The 24,968-nt window shown below is 41.7% G+C and overlaps 2 protein-coding genes across 4 annotated transcripts; both read right to left on the reverse strand.

The window, feature by feature from the left end:
* Positions 1-275: 275 nt before the first annotated feature.
* On the reverse strand, positions 276-10,790 carry rad23ab (RAD23 homolog A, nucleotide excision repair protein b). Of its 3 annotated transcripts, none has more exons than XM_041040858.1 (10): positions 10,575-10,790; positions 8,687-8,768; positions 7,894-7,973; positions 6,534-7,003; positions 5,726-5,772; positions 4,554-4,681; positions 4,344-4,461; positions 3,324-3,505; positions 3,076-3,222; positions 276-2,596 (listed from the first exon to the last, which is right to left on the reverse strand). In XM_041040858.1, exons 1-10 carry the CDS (start codon positions 10,641-10,643, stop codon positions 2,483-2,485), a joined length of 1,437 nt encoding a protein of 478 aa, XP_040896792.1. In that variant the 5' UTR covers positions 10,644-10,790; the 3' UTR covers positions 276-2,482. The 3 variants fall into 3 exon arrangements, with proteins under 3 accessions (XP_040896792.1, XP_040896791.1, XP_040896793.1); XM_041040857.1 differs by having other exon boundaries at positions 3,324-3,508; XM_041040859.1 differs by lacking the exon at positions 10,575-10,790 and adding an exon at positions 10,427-10,559 and having other exon boundaries at positions 3,324-3,508.
* A 1,611-nt stretch (positions 10,791-12,401) lies between these two features.
* On the reverse strand, positions 12,402-19,396 carry calr3a (calreticulin 3a). The gene is made up of 9 exons (XM_041040719.1): positions 19,184-19,396; positions 18,289-18,390; positions 17,548-17,751; positions 17,253-17,347; positions 16,927-17,136; positions 15,278-15,391; positions 14,977-15,120; positions 14,680-14,772; positions 12,402-13,354 (listed from the first exon to the last, which is right to left on the reverse strand). The coding sequence occupies exons 1-9, from the start codon at positions 19,275-19,277 to the stop codon at positions 13,130-13,132; spliced, it is 1,281 nt and encodes a 426-aa protein (XP_040896653.1). The 5' UTR covers positions 19,278-19,396; the 3' UTR covers positions 12,402-13,129.
* Between the last annotated feature and the right edge of the window lie 5,572 nt (positions 19,397-24,968).

The raw sequence follows: 24,968 nt of genomic DNA on the forward strand, positions 1-24,968 counted from the left end.
GGGTAGGTCTTTAAATAACACTTTAAATTGGTTCACATTTCATTCACGCTGTTGTTCCAGATGCTTGGCAATGGCATGTTGGAGCTGCACATTTTTTTTAAAATTGTAAAAAAAAAAAAAAAAAAAAAAAAAAAAAGTTGACAGTAAAGTAAAACCTTGCTTGGATTTGTGCGTGTATGACTTACGACCCTTGAATGACAATTAAAGTTGTCTGATGTCTGGAAAATGTGATTCTTGCACACATCATTCATGATAAAACATCACCGTACCCCGCCCGCTTTGTAAAAGCCATTTATTTTACACAATGGTGAAACAAAAGTTTTTCACAACTATTCAGCAAAACCTCAACTGGTGTATTTAAGGTTGTAACTACTTCGTTTTTTCTTATATAAACCCCAAAAGAAAACAAAACTACAGGTAAACTGAGATCAGAGCAACACCACACTGGTGGTTTCATCATTCCTGACCCACTGCCATGCTATAAATAACAATCTCATGCAACCAACAATCCCTCACAGCTAGAGCAGCATTTGTCACAGTAAAGTGCCTTTTTTTTCTATCTCCAAAGTTTATATACCCTGTTTACAATATAATACAAAACTTCCAGTCATTTCCAGTTCAAACAAAATGAAGAAAAGTAAAAGGAGAAACAGCAAAGCACATGCTGAATGCTGAAGAATTTTCCTTTTTTGTTTTGGCTTTAGCAATGATTCAACTTCCCCTTTGTCCACTTTTGAAACAATAGCTGATTATCAATAATTAAAAGTCTAATGATGACCGCCAATCCCACGACACTCACCTGTGAAATATCTGAAACACTGTTTTGTAAACTACAACACTATTATTCAGTAAAATGAAACGTCTTTTAACTACCAATAAGGCATGAAGGAGCAATGGCTCAAATTCTTACAGCTTCAGGATGCATAGAGGATGTGATATGAGACAAACTGAACAGAATTTGATTGCCTGAAAGCAGGAAGTGGACTGCGCTTGATCATTCCAGCCAAGAAAATGTTTAGAAAGAACACAACTTTTCTTACAAAAAAAAAACAAAGTAAAATATTTAACTCACAAAGTATGCTATGTGGCACTTCATAATCAACCATCATATTCCTTAAACTCCAAAATAACCAAACAAACAAACCCTACACAGTGAAAGACCATAAGGACAAATTGAAGCTGAGTGCTGTCTCTGGGTGTGCCCACTTCTCCCGCAACATACATTACACAGCTCACTCACAGCAAACACATGTCCCCTAACTTTGAACATGCATATTTTTTGAAAGCCCGTTTCTGCCCCCCAAAAAAGAAATCATCCCTATAATAACAGGGAATAATTCAAAAAATAATAATAATACTGAGTCAAAATGTCAAAATAAAAGTCAAAATTTCAACTTTGAGTCAAAATGAGAGATCCTAAGTAAAATAGATTCAAGTCAGAATTGTTAAAAGTCAAATGCTTTATTTTGACTTATGAGTAAGTCAAAATAATAAGACACAAAGTAAATTTTTAACTTTCAAAACTGGACACCATGTCAACATTTTTTATTTTTAAATCACAAAATTCAAATTCATTTTATGACTTACCAGGCCAAAATTATGAGACCTTCACTTCCTATTTCATATTGTGACTTAGGTCAAGTTTTGTACTTAGTCATAATTTTGAGTTATTATCCTAACACTTTGACTTTGTCATTTCTTACAGTTTATCTAATTTTTCTTTTTCAGGCAGGAATGAGCAACAAAGTTTCAAATACTCCTGCAGCAATTTCAGTTGCACATCTGAATGATAGATTTGTGCTGTTTGGACTCATTTTATGTTTTTGTTTTTTGTTTTTTTTTTTTAAAGGACAAAAGCAGAAGAAATGAAATGACCAGACCTGAACTTTAATATAAAGCAAAGTTAGCTCTCAAACAGTTAAGTCAACAGTTTGCATCACATTTTCAGGTAAATCCAAGATGGAAGGTCCTGTAAACACACGTGTGGAATTTTTGTTTTTGTCACTACAAACTGTAGTATGTATTCTGTTTCTGTGTGCAGTCTACATCCACCACATGTTCTACAGGCAGCTTGTGAGCTGACTGCAGTGGAAACCCTCTGAATAAAAGCCGGTTGGCCCTGTAAAGGTGATGCAGACTGTTGGCATACTTCCTGGCATGACTGCTCTCAGTGTAATCACCCGGCACAAGCAGCAGCAGTAATAATGTAGCAGCAGTGAGGCACAGCTCAGTGTGAGCTCCTACAATGATCATCACAGCTGAATGGAGAGTAGGCAGCACAGCTAACTTTGAACAGCATGTCGTCATCATCATCATCATTGTCGTCATTGTCGTCATCACCATCGTCAGACTACAGTCACATGGCGTGAAAAGAAACGTCGTCTTCCTCTCCTGTCCCTGTTCCTCCGTGGCGGACCTTGTGTAGCGCTGTCCTCCACTCGGCGGCCCTCTGTCGAACGGTGATGTGTCAGGCGGTGTCGGGTTACTCGTCGTCCCACGATTGCTGTAGCAGGAAGTTAGCAGCCAGGTTCTCGTTCTTCTCACAGGCAAAGTAAGCCTGGATGACTAAGCCTTCAGGGAAGCCCAGCGCTTTTAACTGGAACACAACACACATGTTCATGTCACACACACACAGTCATGTCTCCATGACTTCAGAGGACATTACATTGATTTACATTCCTCTCCTAAAAACTTCCTCTAACCTTAACCATAATTACTACGTACCTAACCCTAACCCTCACCTTAAACTAAACCTAACCTTACTCAAACCTTAAAAAATGTCCTCACTTTCAAATGTAATGATTGACATAATGGGGTCTTGAGTTTTGTTCCCATAATAATGTGTCTGAGACACTAACAGCTGAGGCTACACACACTTATGAACACATATACACACATTACCATAAAAACATTCTATCACAGGTTTGTGTTTTTTACCTAATGGTTAATGGGTCCATTTTGACCCTATTTTTATCAAGTTGTGCAATTATCTATACAACAAGGCAACTCAGTGGGACTTAATAAATACACTGGTAAATCCCTGCACTGTACAGGCAGTGTGAGAGGTGAACTCACCCTCTCAATGGCCTCCTTCTCCTGTGGGGTGACCTGGATGTAGTTGGTGTGTGGTAACCCCTGGGCCTCAGCACCCTCTCCTCCCGTGTCTCCACCTCGTGGCTCATTCAACATCTGTACAAAACGCTCCTGATGCTGCGTGATTTGCTGAAAAGTCAAACATTCAGTCAATGATTTGAAATATCTTAGCAACAGAAAAACAGACAAACTTCAGACAGACACCCATGGTGAGCGTGCTGGTTTGGTACCTGCAGCAGCTGCGGGTTGTCTCTGCCCAGTTGCTGCAGCAGGGCTGGTAAGAGGGCTGGGTTCTGCTGGATGATCTGTCTCATCTGCTGGAACTGAGGCTGGTTCCTCAGGAACTCCAGAGGGTTCCCTGTGGAGACAGAGCCTCCACCAGCAGACGGAGGCTGACTGCCAGAGACTGGCCCTGCTGGGGAGTGGATGAGCTAGTTACTGTTGTTGTTTAGTGGGATAGAATAAATTTGATGATGAGAGAACCTGTTTCTGGGTAGTTCACTTTTGCCACGAAGAAGTCCTGCTCTGATTTGCAACAGAATGCCCAGAATGGGGAGGGGCCCAACTGCACACCTCCCTCATGGGGACTCCAGGTCTGAGAGCCAGTGGGAAGAGTGCACAGTCCCCAGGGGTGACATATGTCACTTCCTTTAACAGCTTCTTTCCCCAAAAAAACTTTATTTAACCAAATTTAACAAGGCAACAGCCAGGTTCAATCCCATAACCTGGCTAAATATTGCTAGTTCCAGTCAATCACAGATAGTACAGATTAGCAACAATAAGTCTAGGTAAGGTTGACCTTGTTTTAGGATTATTGTTGACATTACAAATAACTTCACTGCCTCGGCCTAAAGGTGATGCTAGTGACAATGAGCTCTGCATAGCCTGAAGTATGTGTTTGACCAGTGAGCGGCATTCAGCGCTGCAGACTCCATCAATGTTCAGACTCCAACCAATAGTTCCTGAGCTATGTCAACTGCTACTCTCTCAGGCGGGTCCTTTTCTGGGCCCAGTGTTTCTGTGGAATTACATTTAGACCATATTTTCCCAGGTGGAAACGAAGGTAAGGTTCCTGAGTTCACAGAAAAGTCTCAGCTTGAAAATAAGACAAAGTACGTGATGAACCTCACTGTCTGGAACACTGTGCTCTCCCCACTGACTCATAGACCTGGGATTCCCAGGTGCATACACCTTCATACACACACACACAGACACGCACTCTCACATTTAAGTAATAAACATGCTCTTACTGTTTGAGGCTGCTGGGGGCTGCTGTGGTTGTTGTGTAGCAGGGGTGGGGGGGTTAGATGGAGCACTGTGTCTAACCGGCTCTTGAGCTGGCAGATCACTGGCCTCTGCTGGAATACCCTGCAGCGCAAACATACATACACACATTTACGATACACCTGAGACTAAAGTGGCAGGCGGGCCTGGGAATAAAGCTCTGGTCAAATCCTCACCATGAGTAGATACTCCACTGCTCGGTCTGGGTTGTTGTAACTGGCTCTAAGCGCAGCAACTACCTGCTCCCGCTCATAACCCATAGACATGATCTCTGACACCAGGTTCTCGTAGGCCGGACCTGTCACTGTGGAAACAACAGGGAGAGGTGGGACAGAGGAGGTGAATGGAAGCTGGATGAAGTGAGGAGGCCGTTTAGTTTCTGTCACTATATGTCTTAGACATGACACATATCGTTATTTTGAGTAATGGCTGTTTGGCTAATGACATCTGCCATGAACGGTCACACTGCATTAGCTGCAAACTATTCCTGTTCCTGTAACAATGAGCAGACACAAATCACCGGAGCTGTTTTGGTACTAAAGAAAGTATCTGAATCTATAGTAATATGCACTGCAGTAACCTGATTTCTGTAAATCCCTGTATACATGCAACAAATAAGTAACCACATTTTTCGGCCGCCCTGCTGTCACAGTGATTCTTTCCCTGTATGAAGTCAGAGCGTTGCAGATGCTCAAATGTAGAAAGCTCATTTTAAAACAGTTAAATGTTTCAGCTTACTGAAGAAAGATATCTCTACCCCCGTTACTTAGGTGCATGTAAATACACTATATCACTTCTAAACGGACTGCGGGACATTTCCCATGCTGACCGAGGACATCTGAGGCCTCATACTTCAGATCACCACATCCGACAACAGAATGGGGACTGCTGCATTTGACAATTACATGGCCTGTGTTTTAGACTCCTGGGCCACTAGGACAGAAGTTCAACGGAGTGCAATACCATCAGTGTCTCTGAGGAGAGACTGTCTGAAAATGTGCTTTCTTATTCCCATCAGGACAATTTATCATGTTGAGACTACAAAGACACATAAAAGACACAGAGCTGCTGCAGTGCAGTGAGGAGGAGGAGCCTATGAAAGCAGGCTTTTTACCCAGTGTCACTGAAAAGAGAAGTTGAGCTGTTTCCTGCAGTGTGTGTAAAATATGTGTGTGTGTGTTCTGGTATGGATGTAATTACTCTGAGAACAATGGGAGCGTTTTTTGATGTAAACTCTTATCAACAGGTTCTAAAGGTTTACACAAAACAGAAGAAAACTAAATTTGACCAGTGCTTTGGCATATTTTTAGATGTATGACGGAGAGAGGAGAAATGACAGAGGTATTACCCAGTATTGATGCTGCTTCTTCAAGGAGACCCAGCTCATCAACAAGGCTGAGAGAAATGAGCACAGAAAAAAGACTCAATCCATATTTCACAGCACAAACAAGTACAGTAAGAATCCGCTTTACTAGAGAAACTAACTAAATGCTAACATGGTCAAAGTGATAGTGCTAACACACTGATGTTTACTAGGTGTAATGCTTAGCATGCCATCTTAATCTACTGCGTTAGCATGCTGATATTTGCTAATTAGAGCTAAACACAAATTGAGGCTGAGGGGAATGTCATTCGTTTTGGTGGTATTAAGCCATAAACCAACGTACTGGACAAATGAAGATTTTGACCTGTTGGTGAAGCTTGAGGAAACACAAGGGATCATCAGAGTAACTGCAGTTCATCCAAAGACAAACGTGAAGGTCTGTTCAAAATGTACTGGCAGTCCTCTCAATACTGCTTGCCATCCCTCGAGTCACGCTACACTCACGCTATACACTGAAAAGCAACTCATATTTCTTGCCATGAGTGAACAAGACTTTGGGATAAGTCTTATTATTAAAGTCACTCATGGAGTTACATCAGTGTACCCAAACACGAAAAATAAATATTTTAACTTCTAACTACTGATCAGCAACATGCTCTCTTAAAAGTCACAAAATAATACCCATGATCACAATGTGACAACAAACATGAGCTCACCTAGCTAACCCAGATTTTATAACACATTTAAGTAAGTTTCTTGTTTAAATGTGCTAATGATTTAAACAGATAATGATTAAAACTCTCAGTGTATGTAAACATAGCTCTCCTCCAACCTGGAAGCTGAAGAGGGGACTGGTGCCGTGGCAGATGGCTGATCCTCAGGCTCTTCCCTTGGCTTCTCTTCTGGCTGGGCAGCAGGGGCAGGGTGGTCTGCAGTGGTCGGGGCTGTCTGAACGGTTTCAGTAGCTGGAGCTGGGGCAGAGTCTAAAGCAGCAGCAGCAGCTGAAGCCAGAGCTGGAGCTGAGTCTGGGGTTGCGTTTGAGTCCGGAGCTGCTGCTGCTTCAGCAGAAGCCAGCGGGGTGTTTTCTGGCACCGAGCATGGGGATTCAGAGGGAGGCACTGACTGTGGGGCAGGTGTAGATGCAGACACTGTATGTGTCGGTGTTGAGGGCGTCTGTGCTGGGCCAGAGGCTGGGGCTGGAGCTGGGGCTGGAGCTGGGGCTGTGGCTGGGGGAGGAGCTGAAGCTGCAGCTGGTTGGGGAGTTGGCTGAGGGGATGCTTGTGGAGGAGGGGCTGGTTTAGGCTGAAAAGACAACAGGTAGCAGCACTGCATTGTTCATCTCACTCAACTACACCAGACTGTTAAGTTCCACAGTTAAATTTACATCAGTACTATCATAACTAAATAAACACTGGTATTAAAATAATGACCAAACAAATACAACCTTCTCACTCAAAACAAGGTTGGAATTATCTGCACTATGATGTTTCACATGGTAAATTCAGTGTCATGTACAGAACTAGTTCCACCAGAGGAAAAGAGATTCCTTTCATATTGTCATGATCACGGGTTGTTGTTTGACACTAGAGACATGGAGGCATGACAGGGCTGTGCTGCAGATAACAGTGTGACTATCTGCTGAGACGGTGAAGGACCACAAGTGATCCCCTTCATCCCTGACGTATTTCGGTTTGGTTTCTGTCTGCGTCGTTTTGCTAAACTAAATGATCTGATTACAGCGCCAAGCTCCGTCCATGGTTACTGACACAACACAGGGGAACTCAGGCCCATCAGTACCACCAAGCCGGGTGAGCAACACCCACAGGGACAAGTGGAGCGATGGCGAGAAGCAACTTGAGTCCTCTTGTTGTTGGTAATCATGGTATTCAGAAGATGTTGTGGCTTGTTATTAGCTGGTACAGCCATAAGCCTCAGAGCTAATGCAGTCACCTGGACTATATAATCTTACCAGTACTACCTGTGCCATGGCAATACTCACCAGACTGCTGCTCCGAGATTCTCTTTTTAACATTTACTTGTTATTTTCAATCACTTCTACTTCCTTTTTTTGTGCAACTGTAATAACAGTGTATCTGATTAAAAGAAAAGCTCCGAGCAGCGGAGTGGTAAGTGTGACATAACTGTCTTTAAAAAAAAACAGAAAAAGAAAAACAATCTGCAGAGACACCGACCTTGGTAACCATGACCACCACAAAGTTTTTCTCATCAATTTTGTACTCTTTCAGCGGGGTGTCATCATTTAAGATTTTGCCTGTGGAGCAGAAACAGGAAATGAGTCAATCTTTTTTACACACTTCTAAATAAGAAGCTGTGATGGTCCAAATATGAGAAAGTGCGGAACAGAATCAAACATGACACATCAGAGTTACACAGTTGATGAGTTATTGTCCTATGTAGCGAATTCTACTAGTGTGACTTTTATATAAAAATATATTTCTGATGACTTACTTGACTCATTTGCAAGATGAGTTATCTCACTGCTGCTTCAGTGAGTGTTTTCAATGTGAATGATGAAATAATGATAGAAGTAATGGAAGAGACAGGGCCGGTGCTGTTTTCCAGTCCATAGTTCTCTATATGTGGACACTTAGGAGTGAATTTTTACTTTTACAACATGGTTTCTTACCAAAGAAAAAACATCTGCTCTGTGTAAAATCAACATCCATGATAAAGTATATCTGTAGTCACTTTAACCCATGGTTAGGTTAGTTTCATCACTGAGTTACCTGATGAGAACAATAATTACTGTTCCTGTGGTTACACCTAAATATACCTAGATCATAATTTTTGAAAGGTGAGTAAACAGTTGATAGAAACGATGTTTGAGTTGTACCCATATATCATCTTAAGAAACACCTGCCAGTTAAACAAACCAAGCATTCCCTGGGGCTTTGGAATAACTGAATATGATACCACAGCATGTTTTTTTCTCCATAACTCTGTTAAAGTCATCCTCTGACTCACCTGCATAGATGAGTTTTTGTCCCACAGCAGGAAATGCATCTTTTCCTCTGTCCTCCTCTATTTTCTCCTTCAGGGTTTTCACCTGACAAACATCAGCAGATGAAACACTCATATAACTGAAACAACTCCAGATGTTACACTGTGTCACTGAACATTACAGAGGGGTAGTGTTAAGTCCTGACGGTTGTTGCTGTAAATGTCGTATCATCATATGTTATGAGAACGTGTTGCTGTTCAAAAGCTGATGTTCTCCAGAGAATAAGAGCTTGTGACCAAAACCTATTAAAGCAGATCTGGCAGTTTGTATATCAGGGTTTTGGTTTTGTAGACTGTCAACAGTATAATAAGAAGTTGGCTATAGCTGTTGGCAATAAAATGATATTCTGTAAACGAAGATGAAATGTCTCTCCAGCCATGTACTGCCTGAAACTGATTAATTTGTAATTTAGAATATGAGTTTTCTAAATAAATGCAATGTCATATTCACCTTCTTATCATTTATGTTCTGAAGACAGACTTTTTTTAAATTCTGTTTTTCTGCTGTTTTTCTCGGTGTCTAATGTAAACATGTTTTTTGGCGTATTTATCTGTTATAAGTTGTCTGACTCACTTAGATTAGCTATCAAGATCACTTTGTGTGCATTTTCTCCCTTTATTTGCATTTTCTTTATATTGTTTCCCTTGTTTGTATTTGAATATGAATCACTGTGTTTGCTGATAGTTTTCAGTAAAATCTAAAAAAAAAAAAAAAGGAATTATCATCACATTAAATTTGAACATATCCTTGCAGTTACTGACACAGGTTACCATATTAAAAACGGAAAAGGTGATACAGTTTGAGTGAAGTATAGTGTACACGTGAGAGCTTATGTTTTAGATTAGCACTAACTAGATATTACAAACAGATATACTGCAGTACAAATGAGCTATGGACCAAAAGAGCAGAGACAGAAAGACGGGATGATTCTGTGATGGACACAGATATTTGACCAGAGGTAAAGCTGCAATGATAACTTCATTTTCAGTTTTTTTAAAAGAAGAATCTTCTCAGAGCAACAACTTAGAGCAGTTTAATTCTACTTCTTATGGTGTGCAGAGCCAGTGACTGTTATGCTCATTATGATTCACGTGACAACACTTCCAAGACAACATTATTAGTTTAAACACCTCCTTTTAACGACTCTATGCTACTTATTATATGATAAGAAAATGATATGTCTTGGGGTTTTTTTCCTAACAGATTTACTAACCAGTCTCCTAATTACTACATTAACAGGTAGGGGGTTTAAAATATTGCATCGTCATTCATGGTGAGACACTGAAACAAGTCAAACACTATCAAGTTAAACAAGACTAAAAACATTTCCGGGCGTTATTTTCATTATAAACCCTTCATGCAGTTCATACAAAGTATAAGGTCCAGATGAATACCATGAAGAAAAGTCGATACACCCAGTGGAAAGCAGACAACATTTTCACTGCTTTATCTGTATAGTTTAGCCTATCAAAGACCTAACATTACTGTTCTCTCTGCACAGAAAGCGTGAAACGATTATGATTCAACTAAAAATGTAGCGCCTTTACTTTGAAGGAAAACTTGCTAAGTTCCGGTCTCACCCGCGCTAGCTCTAGCTACATTACCTCACATGAACTCAGTTACTGTAAGATCCTGCAAAATTGCTAAGTTGTCTGACTGCAGATTTGTCACATTGACTTGACGTTACTTTTTCAAATACTCACGATACTACCGTTGTCTCCTTTAAAGAGTTGAGCAGCCTTTCCCGCGGCCATGTCTTTAACGTTAGCTAATATTCCCGAATGCTACAGCCTATATGGCAGCCCTCCCGGCCTGACCGTGTTTACTTCAGCCCCGTTAACTTCTACTCACCGTCAATTCGGGGTCTATCTCTATTTTGAACGTCTGCTGCTGGAGGGTCTTTAGTGTTACCGTCAGCATCTTTCGACGCGATGTCAGAGGCAGCTGGGGTCAGAATTCAGTGTAACCCGGTTAATTTCTCGACTGAAGCCGCTCTTTTTCGCACAATATCTATTTATCTGGGTCTAAATGTATGTGTGACTCAGCTGTCTCAGTGCCGCGGAGCACGCTGGGCACGGACGCCATCTACTGCTGGCGGTAAGGTACAGTACGCTGCCGCCTTCAAGTGCTGTCGGAAATATCGGAGAGCGCAGAAAGATTAGCCAATAAAACGGCTCCAGCATCCCTAGCTATGGCTCATCGCTTAATGTCGTGCTTCAGCTTCATCTGACCTTGACCACTTTTTTCCTATTAGATGATATGATGGCCCAGACAATACATTCATACTACCTTAGAAAACAAAGTTACAAATTCTTAAAAATGCCTACATGCCGGTATGTTGCAAACCGAGGACGGTCTCCTTAACGTGTTAGAACTTGAACATGTCAAACCTTAAAAGCAACGTTTAGCCAAGGTCAGTGGTTGTGAAGAAAAATCTTAAGGGGCCCGAGTTAATAAACCTCCAGCACAAATGTACACTATAGCCTGTCACAAGGACACGTCATTTGAAATGTTCATGAGCCTTTGTCCATTAAAGGAGTTCTCCAGTGATTCAGCGTTGCACTGTAATAAAGTAACATAGTAACAAGTAACATTTTTTGGGGGAAAGAATGAACAAACATCAGCTGAGATATGGAGACCTTTAGTTCCTTGTATGGTTCAGGTTGCAAAAACATTGGCTTCCCGTAATAGCATCTTTTTATTAGGCCCTCCCTGCTGTAAACACTGCTGTCTTTCAAATTGACCTTTATGGGGAGAATCAGTGGAGTTCCCCTAAGTTCATTTATTGAGTTTCTAATTTTATACTTCAATAATCATAGCACCACATGCTGTGAATGACTCAATACAATGCCAGTTAACAGAGGTGCTGATGACTAAAATTCTCACAGAAAAAATGTGTTAATGTGTCACTTGTCTTACAGTTCTGTAGATTTGTGACAGCACTGGCTCATGTTGGTACACACACCTCTGTTGTAGCAGATTATTTGGTTAAAACTTAAATGACTGTACTCAACTTGGGATTTTGGCACTATCTCACACACACACACACACACACGTGCTTAGGTGCAAACCCAAGCATTTCAGAGGCTCTGGAGGAAAGAACACTCCCAAATTGTGTCTGCACAGTGAGCTTAGAATTCATGAATGGATTCTAAGCTCACCATTTTCATACCAATATCACACACAGGGACTCTTTAATTCAGTGGCTCTGATTCTGATACGACTTGAATTACAGGATGTAAAATATAGGCTTGACGTTTATCTTCACACTCACACTCCACAGACTTGAGTTTTTACTTCATCTTGTCCCACATATAGTAAAATTGTAATTCTGTAAAACATCTTTTGAGCTCTGACCAAAATATGAGTGCAGCATTTTGTATAAAAAAAGTTGAGTATTAGAAAGTTGATACAAAAGTAAGTAGTAAGTGGACCTTGAATTGGCATTTTTGTCAAAGTACAGTTACCAAGGTCAAGAATAAACTTCTGATACCAAACAGTAAATTCCCCAAATTCAGACGGTTATTTGAGCAGAAACTCCGAAAAAAGGTGCCTGCCGTATTTTGGTTAAACCGTTCTATCACCTGTAAAATATCTTCTTCACACCACACTGAAATAAAACTGACAACATCATTCACACACACTCTCTTCAGTTACCATTACCACTGAAAGCACGTGTCAGGTTGTTGAGAGAAGCTTTAATTTATTCACTGAAACTCAAAAACAGCATGCGCCTGCGAGGCAGTCACTGAGCCAGAACAATGAGAAGATGAGGATTATAAAAATCACAGTTTTTCTGATGCAGTCTCGCTCTCAAACAGACACACACACACAACACACGTACACACAGAGCTGGAGGAAGGACGTATGAGCAAATCAGAGCTTTGTGTTTCCCAGGGAATGAATATAATGATTTAATAAATTATGAAGGGGATCAATTCCAGAACAAACTACTACATCAAACAGGAGGAGGAAAAAGTGCATGAAACAGACATCGCAGACCCTCAATTTACTGGACATCCCAACAAAAGAAAAAAAAAAGAAAAAAAGAATTGGCTCTGTGAGTAACTGCAGGACGCACACACGCACACCATGGAACCGACCGCGCTCAGTAAATCACATTAAATTAGAAAATTCTCAACCAGAACAGAGGGAAGAACAACATGTAAACCCTTCTCCCTTCTCTAATTTGAAGACTAAAAAAAACAACAAGGGAATCGATAAAAAATAAATTTGATCTGACCCCCACCCATCTCTAACCCCCCCTCCACCCCTGCCCTGCCCCTACACTTGAATAAAAGGCTGCTGTATGAAAGGCCAGTGTCCATAGGGCTTTAACTAATCTTCTGTCATTAGTTTGGACCTGCAGGGCAGCACACAGCAGTCTGCCAAACAGCTCCTCTACTTTACAACTCGTCCTTCTTGTTGGCTTTGCTGTCCTCCTCTGTCCCGGCATCCTCATCCGTCTCGTCTTGCTCTTCCTCCTCATTCTCCTCCTCGCCGTCTTCCTCGTCCTCATCCTCCTCCTCGTCATCCTCACCTTCGGCGTCCGTCTTCTTGCTCTTCTCCTCCTCCTCTCTCAGTTTCCTGTCCATGTCCTCCTGCTCATCCTTCATCTTCTTCTCTGGTCCCTGGTGAGCAAGAAGCAGGGGGTTCACAATAAATACTTATTGACGGGTATTATATGTATTATATGATATATTCTTAAAATAGTTGCAGGTATTTTTATCAGACCTTTGAAATGCCACTGTTACACTTAAACTACGTACACGCGGCAGATGATTTTGTATTCAATAGAACTGTTTGTATTCACAAACTGTATGTCCGCTCAAAAATGTCCTTTTGTCCACTGCCAGCAGTGTGAGTCACAACATAAACTCATTAGGCCTTTCTCATCCCAAGTAAAGTCTGAACACGCATTCTTGCAAATTCAGTTGTGGAAAGCCGATCTCCAAATTGAAACCAGTTTGGCAGCAACATTGAAATATTGCCTCTGAGACCAAAGTTTATATTCTAAAAAGGAATTATATTACACTTCAGTACACTTCAGCATATGAACAGATGGGAGCCAGACATGAAATCACTGTCAGTGTTTCATGGTTGACCTTCAGATTGCCCTGAGTAAAGACTGTTTTCCCTGAGAATGAACACAGAGACTTCCTTTTCATCAAATCATTTGCTAGTCTAAGACAGCTTCTGAGAAAAAGGGCCTGTCAGTGGTCACACCACAGGTTAGCCTGTGAGCTACGCCTAGCTTAGCCTGCTAACAGGTGCCACACCTATGAAATTAAAGCAAATTTTCAAGTGTGTTTTGCCAAACTGACAAATCAGTTGTGAGATGAAAATGACAGTAGTTGAGGTGCAGACTATCCTCTGCCATTATCACTGTTGGACATCCATACTGAGACACGTGTCTACCCCAGCTATGACAGCGTGGCTGGTATTATTTTCACCCTGTGAGTCTGTGTGTTTGAGTATGTGTGTGTGTGTATGTGTATAATCATGGGAAAATTGGCAGGTGTCAGTCTGTCTGTCTGTGGAAACATTCTGTCAGTACGAGTGTGTTACAACTGTGCGAGATGGAGTCACTGAACTGTGCAGGTGTGCAGTTGTGATCAAAATAAAGGCTGAGTGTGAAGATGGGTGTGGTCTGACCCATGAGTTCTGAGCACATGTAATATGTTTCATGTTTCAAGTCAACAAGAACCCAAGTATAAACCAGAGACAGAGAGATGCCTTTTTACTTTTCCCTGTATATTTTATCCCTTTTATCAAAAACTGGAACAGTCAGTCCAGTACACACTGCACTCCTACAAACAGTTACTGTTTCCACATGTGCTTCTCCAAATGACCCAAAGTAACAGGTATAATGACGTGATCCCTAGCTGGCTTCCTCTTGGTACTTGAGATGAGTATTTGTCAATATTTTTGACAGTATTTCTCAGATCAGTCCTACCTTAGTAACGCCCCAGGTGTCCTTCCCAAACTCCTCGGCTTCTTTGACATCATCAGCGATCAGGAAGTTGTCAAAGATGGTGCCAGACTTAACCTGAACAGAGACATCCAAACACAGGAACCGTATTTATTCAAGGACTCCAGATAAATGATAACTCTTGTTAACTTGATTTAACTCAGTGCTGTCACTGGTTTTACCACACAGCATTTTACACATGCTGTCTGTATATATCTTCAGGGTCCGTAATTCCATTACTATTCCATTATTAACTCTCAGTGAGGGAGCAGAAACTGTTACCTGCCACAGATCCAGGCCCAACACTCCGATGCTGTCGTACTTGTACATTGTGGCGTCATGAGTGTACTCTGGGTTGTCGATCTCTGGGTGGACCCAGGGTCCCTTGTAGTCAGGGTTGTCAATCTGCTTGGGTTTCCACTCTCCCTGCAAAGACACAGCAGTGGTCAGAACTATTGATGGTACTGGTTAATAGACCAGTTCCAATGCCTTCATTCACCTCTTCTCACAAACACCAGTAAAACAAGTTCAAATAGTGATCACCCACAGTTCCAGCTTAAGTCCTTAGCCATACGAACTGTACCTTATACTCTGGATTACTGATCATGGCAGGTTCCCACTCTCCGTCCATGTCCTCGTCCCAGTCATCGGGCTTCTTGGCATCAGGGTCAGGGATGGTCTCTGGCTTATCCCAGTCCTGGAAGACAGCAGGATTGGTGTTAAACCTTGAGTCATTAAAATACAGTTTCATAAAACGGTGCATGCAATAAAACAGGTATGTGACCTGGGCCCTGTACATGGTAACCATATTATTATTTGACACAAGCCTGGGTTTTTCAGACCTCATTTGAGCTTTTGTCTCGGATGCCAAAAGTTCATATAAGATCAAGAATATGACCATGAACTGGAACAGGACCCACGACTGACTTAGTGAGATTGAAGGAGTTGATTAAAAAAAATAAAAATAAATAAATCCTGAGAATCTGGGTTAGACAGAAAGCAAATGTCAATGTTAAAATCAGCTAAAATTAAATTCATTGATAAAAACCTTACTGGGGTCTGTAGGAGGAAAGACTGGTCAAGTAACAGGCTTACAACACGTTTATGTGTAGTGTAAGATGCTGTAGGTTCCTGAGCTTTAAATTAATTCTTACTGTGCTGCTGCAGTAAATATGTCCTGCAGATAAAGTACCACACTGTCCAATAACGAGTGCAATCATATGCTGTCAACAGTCAGCCTTACTGTTATTCAAAACAAGTTCATCCAAGTTTCAGAAATGAAACCTCCAGCTGGGTTCAAACAATCAAGTTCAGATTCATCACTTTGGCATGAACTGCTTCAACTCTCTGTGTGCTTTGAGTGATGACGTGTCCTTAAGCCCAAAGATGCAAAAAAGTAGCTTATCTTTCTTACATTTATAAGTAAATTGTGATAACATAATAATAATTTAAGATGACAACATGCAGCTTGTGGAGAAATGACCACACCTGTCATAATGAAGACTTAGCTATACTTTGCAGACCAAAAATACAACCAGAAATGGCATTTCATTTGACGGTAAAATGGAAATGTCTCATTTAAACATTAAATCTTAAATGATTAACTACAAAACTCACAAAGTTTAAGTTTACTCAATCAAAACCGCTTATTGCAAAATTTTATTGAGGATTCCTTGAATGGAAACACAGCGCAGAACAATATAACACCACTAACAACGTACAGCACACATAAAACAAGACTGCGTCTATAAATCTCCTAGTGCATGCTGGGAGAGTTTGCAGCACACCTACCTGATTGTACCTGCCATCTCACGATCAGCACTCAGCCGGTATATGAATACCAATCATGGTTTCAACTCTCTACAGGATTAACAAATCAACCCTCACACTGTGTTCAAAGTGCCAAACTAGCTGAATGAGAATTAACAGGATTGGTAGCACGTTAGCCTGAATTACCAAACCAGTTCTAGAACAGGATTTTCTGAAATTCCTTACTGGCTCCATCACTTCACCTCACCCCACCCCCAACCCCCCTGGAAGACCTTTGAGGCGACCAGAGATTTCAAAACTGTTACACCCTCACTTGCAAAGGAGGAGTTTTGAGCTCACTGAACTACTCATCAAGTGTCTGAGAAAACCAACGGGACAGTAAGAATTTTTCTAAAGTCCAAAGTGTTTCATATATTGTGTGCTGACAGTACAAATAAGCCAAAAAGCCAAACCATCTCCTACCTCGGGCTTGGTGTCATTGGGGTCGTCGATCTTGGCCCTGTCGTCCCAGTCGCTGGGTTTCTTGGCCTCTGGGTCCTTGATCTTCTTCGGGGGCAGTATGTCCCAGTCTTCCTCCAGGGAGCCAGATTCCACCTTTTCATTGTCGATCTTCACCTCGTATGTCTGGTCTGGATTCAGGATCAGTGTGTACAGGTGGGTCAGCTCGTCATCCTAGGGGGGAGCAGGGGGATAGGGAATAGGGAATTTAGAATGAGCAGGAAACTTTAAATTCATGTTCTCAGAAGACAACAATCTAAATTATTCAACAAGCTTCACACAGAAACTACCTTGCATTTGATGTCCTTCTTGATGAGGTGGTTCTGGCCCTTGTAGTTAAAGATTACGTGAACCTTCTTTGTGCTGTATCCACAGATGTCAGGCCCTGGAGACACGGTTCGTGTTATGTTATATATTTCAATTCATTTATTTAACATGAAAGGCACAGTAATGGCTACATTTCAAACTGCTGCATATGAAAGAGACTTGACAGGAAAATGCAACAAACATCCTTACAAATACTCTCTCCGTCAGCGGTGTTCCCTGGTCAGGGTTCAGTGCCTCTACAAGACCAACATGACTCACCAAACATGATGTAATACTGTGAGTCTCCATGCATGTCGCTCTGGTCGAGGTCAGAGGGGAAGATCTTGACGTAGCCGCCTCCGCAGTCGATCTTCTGCTCGTGCTTGACAGTGAACTGGATGACCAAGGGCTTTCCCTCGTTGCTAAAGGGCTCGAAGCGGGCCGACGTGGCGTAAAAGCGGGCGTCCTGGCTGGTCTGCAGACCTAAACAGGAGGGAATGGCTGTTAGCATCAAGAACTCGGAGTCATTCAAGGCTTTTGTTTGCAACCGTGCAATAGTTTCTCCCTGGCCAGCTTTCCCTTGTAAAAGACTTTTTAACTCTTACCAAAAGGGATCATGAATTTTTGTATGCCAGATACTCGGGGGTCTACTGCAGTGCTCAGAGATAAAACAGAACCTGGATTAACAACTGGGCAAAATGGGCATAACTGACATAACTGGACTGATGAGGAATCATGTGATTGTGTCTTGAACAGGGGCCTTTTCAAAAATTGTTTCATGTTAAATATTCTAAAATTAAATTGTGTTCAATTAAATTACCACTGAGCAAATCTGCATCCAATGGTTACTACAGAACCAAATACACAAAGAGCTGGTTGCGTTACAAACACTCCCTCACCTACATTTGCATGATGAGATACTACCTGCAAGTAACTCACCTATGCAAATGCACCAATTTCAGAGAAAACCAATTGTATCAATTCTCTGAAAAAAAAAAGAAATAAATCTATAAGACTTACCTTTATCGGCCTCAGCGTCCCCATAGAACTTTCCAGAGCTCAGTTTCCACTGGCCATAGTCTGACTTGTGCTTCGACTCCTGCCACCGGCTCTTCCATCCATCTGCAACATAGCATTTCAAACTCAGCTGGTTACTCAATGCCTGCCTTTTACCGCTCATACAAACTGCATTACACATCTACTCCACTGCCAGTCCCAGACACCTGCTTTAACGCTGCTGTGCTGCACTGGCAGAACAACTTAGCATTCAGGCGACTTCAGAATAAAAGCAGGCATTTTGAGAGAGAGGTGTTTCCTTTGCATCTGATCACTGCTAATACTGGTTTCACTCTTCAGGTTGTCTTACATTGGTAGCTTATAGGGGTAAAGGCTTTTTTTTTTGTACATTTTCCATCGAAGTTCTGCTTTTCTTCTAACTCTTTTGGTTCTTTTTTTTTTTTGTTTTACAGAAAAGCTCTGCAGCCACACTGGGTTTCACCTCAAACCCCTCAACACAGTGCAATATCAAAAGTGAAAGAATATTTGGACTAACATAGGAGGATGTCAGCAGGGGGATGTCTGTTAAAGAATTATTTGGTAGTCTCACTGCTTGAAAAAATTCAGACCACCTCCATTTTAAACATAACGTCTGAACATTTACTTTACTGCTGAATTACACTACTTTAGCTGTTCTTTTTTAAGCTAGCTCTGTGTCTCACTTGACTAACAGACCTGACGTGGCCTAGCTCTGTTACAATGGGTTAAAGTAATGCAGTGAAGGGGATTTTCTTTACAAGACCAAATACTGAGAAGAGAAACTACCAAATGAAACAGGTTAAGACAGTTAACGAAGCCACTACCACCACACAACCATTCATACACAGGACAGGAAGACATGAACTGGCCCATACTGCACCTCCATCCAGAAACTGCTCCTTGAAGTAGACGGTAGCATCGATAGTCACAGCTATCGATGCAAAAACTGCAAGAATCGCGACTGGAAGCTTCATGTTAGCAGGCTGTGTGTCCAGCACCGGGCAGACGAAGGGACCAGGTCCGAGGAGAAACCAGCTAATAAAGGCTGAAGGAAACGTAACCTGAGAACTTCAACTACGCCGAGCCCTGCACAGATGGCCGCGACTCATTGGTCAAGCGCCTCGCCAATGAAATGAGACCACGAGTTACTTTTCGGAAACGTTCGGGCGGAATCGGGCGAATTCGGAGAAGGGCGGAGGCGACAAACGTCTCCGCGGTCGTGGTGGTACGTACTCGGGGACTGTGTATTTAAAAAAAAGTGTGATTCATTCCTACCTGAAAACAGGTGCAGCTGTCACACAAACACGGAGCAGGCAGCAGGTGTTAGAGCTCTGAATGTCTGCTTGTAGCCTAAATACTACAAAGTAAAGCTTATCTCGGTTTTCAAATGACACTGGCCCAAATACCAGTGTCTGGAAGCGGTATTGTGATGGCAATGATAGGAACAGGATTAACAAGTTTATCAGAAAATCTGGTTTCACTGAAGAATTAATTAAAGTCCTCATTAGTGAAGGTTTTGGAGGAAGGCTGACAGACTATTCTGCATTACTATGCTGCAGAATAACAGTGATCAGTGTTATATTTATATACTCAGAGAGAGAGAGAGGGAGAAAGACTGTCACCATGTTGGCACGTGATTTAAAGTTTCAGAACAGGCCCAATCAAATCACACTTTACAAGATGTCTTGTAGAGTGTCTGGTTGGATCAGGGGAACTACAGACTATTAGATTGAGGAAGTTAAAACTCCTTTTCCTGACTGTAGACAGACTGAGTGAGTGTGAGTCAGAATATTTTAATGACACAAAGTATTTAAACTTTTTCAGGTACCATGCTCATAAAATGAAAGTTTAACATGATCAGTGACCAGTGTAGGCTTCTGCTGAGGAAGACTTTTAAGTGTCAGGAAACGTCTCACTCACAGGGAACAGTCGTATGTGATTATTTCAGGCTGTTGGGGCCTGTTTGCCTCTATGCTACCTGTCAGTACTGCCCTAATTCAAAAAGTGGAGCAGAGATGGAATGAATCCAACTTTCCAATCAATCAATACCTTTTCCTACAAATCAAGAGTAAGTTATGTTTGTATAATACATGATAATTCTCTCCATATAAGACAAAGTGAATGTGGTCTTGCTCATATTTCCTAAGTAAAAGACTGAACTTTGGTCTGAGGGAAAATAATACTTAGTCCAGGCAGTAGTACCAGCAGTGGCCACAGATAGTCCCCACAGTCTGTTTCACAGCTCAGAGTGACCTCCTCAGCAAGGAGCACATCACTGATCGCTGCATGGAAACTGAAACTCCTCTTTAAAATAACCAGTGAGTTAACACTCACATTCAGATGTCCTGTTGTTCATGTTGATTTTGGGACGGAAACACAGGATAATATGTATAATATGAAATAGTAATGACATGACTTCTGCCATTAGTCACCAGTCTCCACTGCACTGTACAATTACAAATTACCAACACTCTACAGGAGGTGTGTAACACACAGCAGGGAGTCCTGCCTAGAGCTTGTTGATGGCAAATACAGCTACAACAAGATCACAAATGCTCCAAATGCAGACGCACAACACTAAGACGCAATGTCACAGTCTAACACACTTGGTTCTGCACACTGCAAGATCAAAACAGCCTGAGGGTTTCACAACAGGAAGAAGATGGACAAAAGAAAGAAAGAATAACTAGAGCAATCCAGGAAACACTGTGGGGCCCGGGCTGTGGACCTGGGTGGAAAATGTTAGAAGCTGCTGATGGAGTGAGAGTTATGAAGCAGCTTTGACAGCAGAGACTGAAGCCAACCAATCCAGATCAAAGGTAGAATCAGAAGTTGTGTATACACAGAAGCCCAGGATCCTGTTGTGAAACCCACATGGACACAAATCAGGTTCAGAGTTTATCAACACAATCTTCAGAATGTGCTTCTGTTCCACACAACATTAAACACAACGTGCCACATTTTCTCTTTTGATGACATGAGACTGGAATGAGTTAAATGTTTAAGATGCAGATGAAGCTCATGAGACTCTTTTGTCTGTAATAACAGATTTCTATGAAGAAGAAAAATATATTGTACATTTTAAGGAATTCAACTGAGGAGGAAAGTAGATGTAACATACAGTAAACATACAGTAAATGTAACATATATGAAAAAAAACTGCTAAGTATTATGAGATACAACAAATACAGATTGATATAGTAGCCACATTAAATATATATGACACGTATTCAAGGAGAAGGAATGGAACAGGGAAAGCAGGTTACCCAACCCACTGTTTTGTGATTCAGCTGTTACAGATAAGACATTGTTTTTCTCTTTTCCTTGTCCTTGTTAATGTTGTTGTTAATAACTTAGCTAAGGAGGTTACTGAGGACAGTAAATAGAGTGTCAAGTTCCACATCCATACAATCCCTAATTCCAGTCAGAGGAACAGATGGAAATGTGACACACAGCTGATGTGTCACTAATGAAAACAAACATTACGAAGAGAGTAATGTGTGTGTGTGTCAGTGGCTTCAGCACTGACACACAGCTCGTCACTCCCTGCAAGTTGGCATATTTCTCACTAAAATGACATTTTTAAAGTTGTTCCCACAGAGTGTAAAGCTGGAAAAAGACATGTATCGTGTTTTTTTTTTTTTTTTTTTTTGGGGGGTGTGTGTGTGTTAGCTGTTCTCTGAAAGACTGGAAACATGTTTCATAGAAGACTAAATTATTTCACCACAAGATATAAGACACAATAATACCAGATTTAGGACACTGGGCACTGACAGAGGAATCATCAAAAATAAATAAAGAAATAAAATTTAAAAAATAAAATCAAAACACACTGGGAGTATGAAATCATATTTATAAGTTTTAAGTTCAGTGTGTTATGTCATTACTGTCATTACTCACGGGAACTTTGTTGAAGTGCCTCTCTCTAAAGGCATAAATATAAATGTTAGCTAATATTTATACATTTGATTTCTAATTTAGGCTCAAATAAAATGTCAAGTTTCATCATTGATACTGAATATTTAATTTATATATTTAATATTTAATGTCATCTGAGACTGTTCCACAGTCAAAAGCTGAGCTTGGACAGGCAGAAGTTCTGCTGAGTGTCCACCTGAGGCCGCAATTGGCACGCGCGCGCGCACACACACACACACACACACACACACACACACACACACACACACACACACACACACACACACACACACACACACACACACACGGCCATCACAGATACATACCCCTCTCCCTCTCACCACCCTCTCTCCCTCCTCTGACAGCTGTTTCTCTGTGTGACTGTCCACGTTTACAGAGAGAAACTAAAGCGACTTGTCTTTCATATTGATTGAAGCACAGTCACCTGGGAAGGTAATCAGCCAAAATGGGATTCAGCTGTGATTGATCTTTTCTATTTTCAGTACGTAAATGTGTAAAACGGGTGCTGGCTGTCTCTGAATGAAGTAAAAAGTTAATGAATTTTGAAAGATGTGGTCATTGAATGTTTTGTGTCAAAACAGCAAATAGGGATGTGTGTAAAAAAACATGTACCTGCAGTTGCAATGCAGGTTTAGCGTGAGTAAAGCTTACAGGGCTTGATGAAAAGCAACAGAGCATAATCTGGAATTATCTTTCATTTAGAAAAAAAAAAGAAGAATGTGCATGTGTCTCAGCATCTGTGAGACTTCTGTTTTGTGTAACTGATTAGTTTTAAAGGAGAGGACCGTGCTCATGTCCCCGAAAACTCAGAGCTGTGAGAATAAAATGACTTGCGAGGTCAGAAGGTTAAACTTTGTTGGGCTTCATGAAGTTGTTGAATCCTCTCCGTTGTGAGTTCACATGCTCTCTCTGTGTTCTCACGAGTTTCATTCCAAATAGTCCTCAGGTAGGCTTTGGCCAGGAGTGCCTGTTTTTCTGTGATGCATCGGAGACTTGTTCAGGGTGCACCAGAGCATGCTGGGATTTGCTGCCACAAGACCCTACAACCCAGTCCAAGAAAAAAAGCACCGCCTGAAATCTCTGCTGAGCAGTATATTACCAACAACGATCCCATATGTACTGTCGTTTTCATTCAACATCAGCGCATCACCACTTGATACAAGCAGTGTGCGTTCCCTTCTGCGCCAATTTAGCTAAAATGAGCAACACGAATGCCGGAAGTTGTTCAATGTTAACTTCAGAATAAAAGTAGATGTGAACATGGGGCTTAATGCATTTTGTCTAAAGTGATTCTGTGAGGGAAATGCTGGATATTGTAGTGGCAACTTCTGCTGCCCGATCCTTCACCTTCTGATGTGACTGTTTAACCTGTGAAACTGTTAAATATTATGAAAAAAAAAGACTGAAATAAACAAATTCTTTTCGTGCAAATTGCCATTTGTGGACTATTTTGCATTACCTTACACATATGTGGTGTGTGGTGTGGGCTAATGAAATACACCCAGCATGGCCACCTTGCTATGGAAGCTTTAGAGAAAAAAAAGCTTATTGGGTTTTGTAACCAGACTGTTTAAGTGAATAGAATAGAATACTCTCCATTGAAAACAAGTCCTTAATAATGCTTTTTTTTTGGTAAATCAGTGTCTGACATAAAACTAGTGTACTATTAAAGTTCGGTATCTCATTTATGTCTCGTGTTCACTAAATAGGTGTCTCATTTACGCGATTAGCTCGAAGCTTTTATTGTGAAGGTAGTGATCGGACGTGGCGTTTGTCATTGTTGTCAGCTTAACGCTGGTCTGGCAGGAGTGACTCGTTCACTGCGGCGACCGCAATTTCAGCAACATGGGAGACGTGGTGGGATTTATTCTAAACGGATTTTAAGAACCGTCGGGAAAATGGCAGAAAGGTGAGTCTCACTTCAGCCTGTGCTGTATTTTCCCCTGCTCGCTGCTCTATTCGATGTCTCATCTCGGAGCGGAGGGAGGCATCCAAGCCCAGCGACGAGGCTAACGGCGGTCCGCTCGGTCGCTGCGCTGGAGCGGGTGTTAGCTAGCTGGTACTTATTCGCTCACCCGTTTCAATAATTTTCATCATGAAAAACATATCTGTGAATTCAGACTTGTTTTCTGTCCGCTCACTGGGTTGTTGTTCGGTGGCTTGGGGTTTTTTTTCCCCCTCTGTGGATATTTGTCAAGGTGGAGGGAGCGGTGGAAGGAGGCTGTGGGGCTGGAGGATGATGCTGTTGCACCTGTCGGTCTAAATTGCCGTCTCTTTGCTGGAATGCAGCTAACCTGCTCTTCTAGCGGGATGCTAACAGCAAAGCCACCAATGAGCCCCATTATAAGTGTGTGTGTGTGTGTGTGTGTGTGTGTGTGTGTTGATGCTTGGCTCGCCCGGCTATCCAAATCCTCCCTCGTAGCATCTTTCATCCTCATGATGGATGGAGGCGCCTCCCATGAGAGGAGGCACTCGAAATGGAGAAGTGTGGCACCATCCCGTTATCTTTGTATCACCACCTCATGGAGCCTTTTACTTTTCAAGATGTAGAAACACCCTGGTTCCTCAGTCTGTGCCCTAATGAGAGACCCGACAATGAATTCCATCACAGACCTTTTCATTTCACAGGACCTTGCAAATTCCCATATTTTATAACATCAGTGAACAGCTATTTTTGAATCAGTAATATCCTCTGTGGAGGTCGACATTCGTATAATCTACTGATG

This window comes from Toxotes jaculatrix, chromosome 6, assembly GCF_017976425.1.
Source record: "Toxotes jaculatrix isolate fToxJac2 chromosome 6, fToxJac2.pri, whole genome shotgun sequence".
In the NCBI taxonomy this organism is placed as follows: domain Eukaryota; kingdom Metazoa; phylum Chordata; class Actinopteri; family Toxotidae; genus Toxotes; species Toxotes jaculatrix.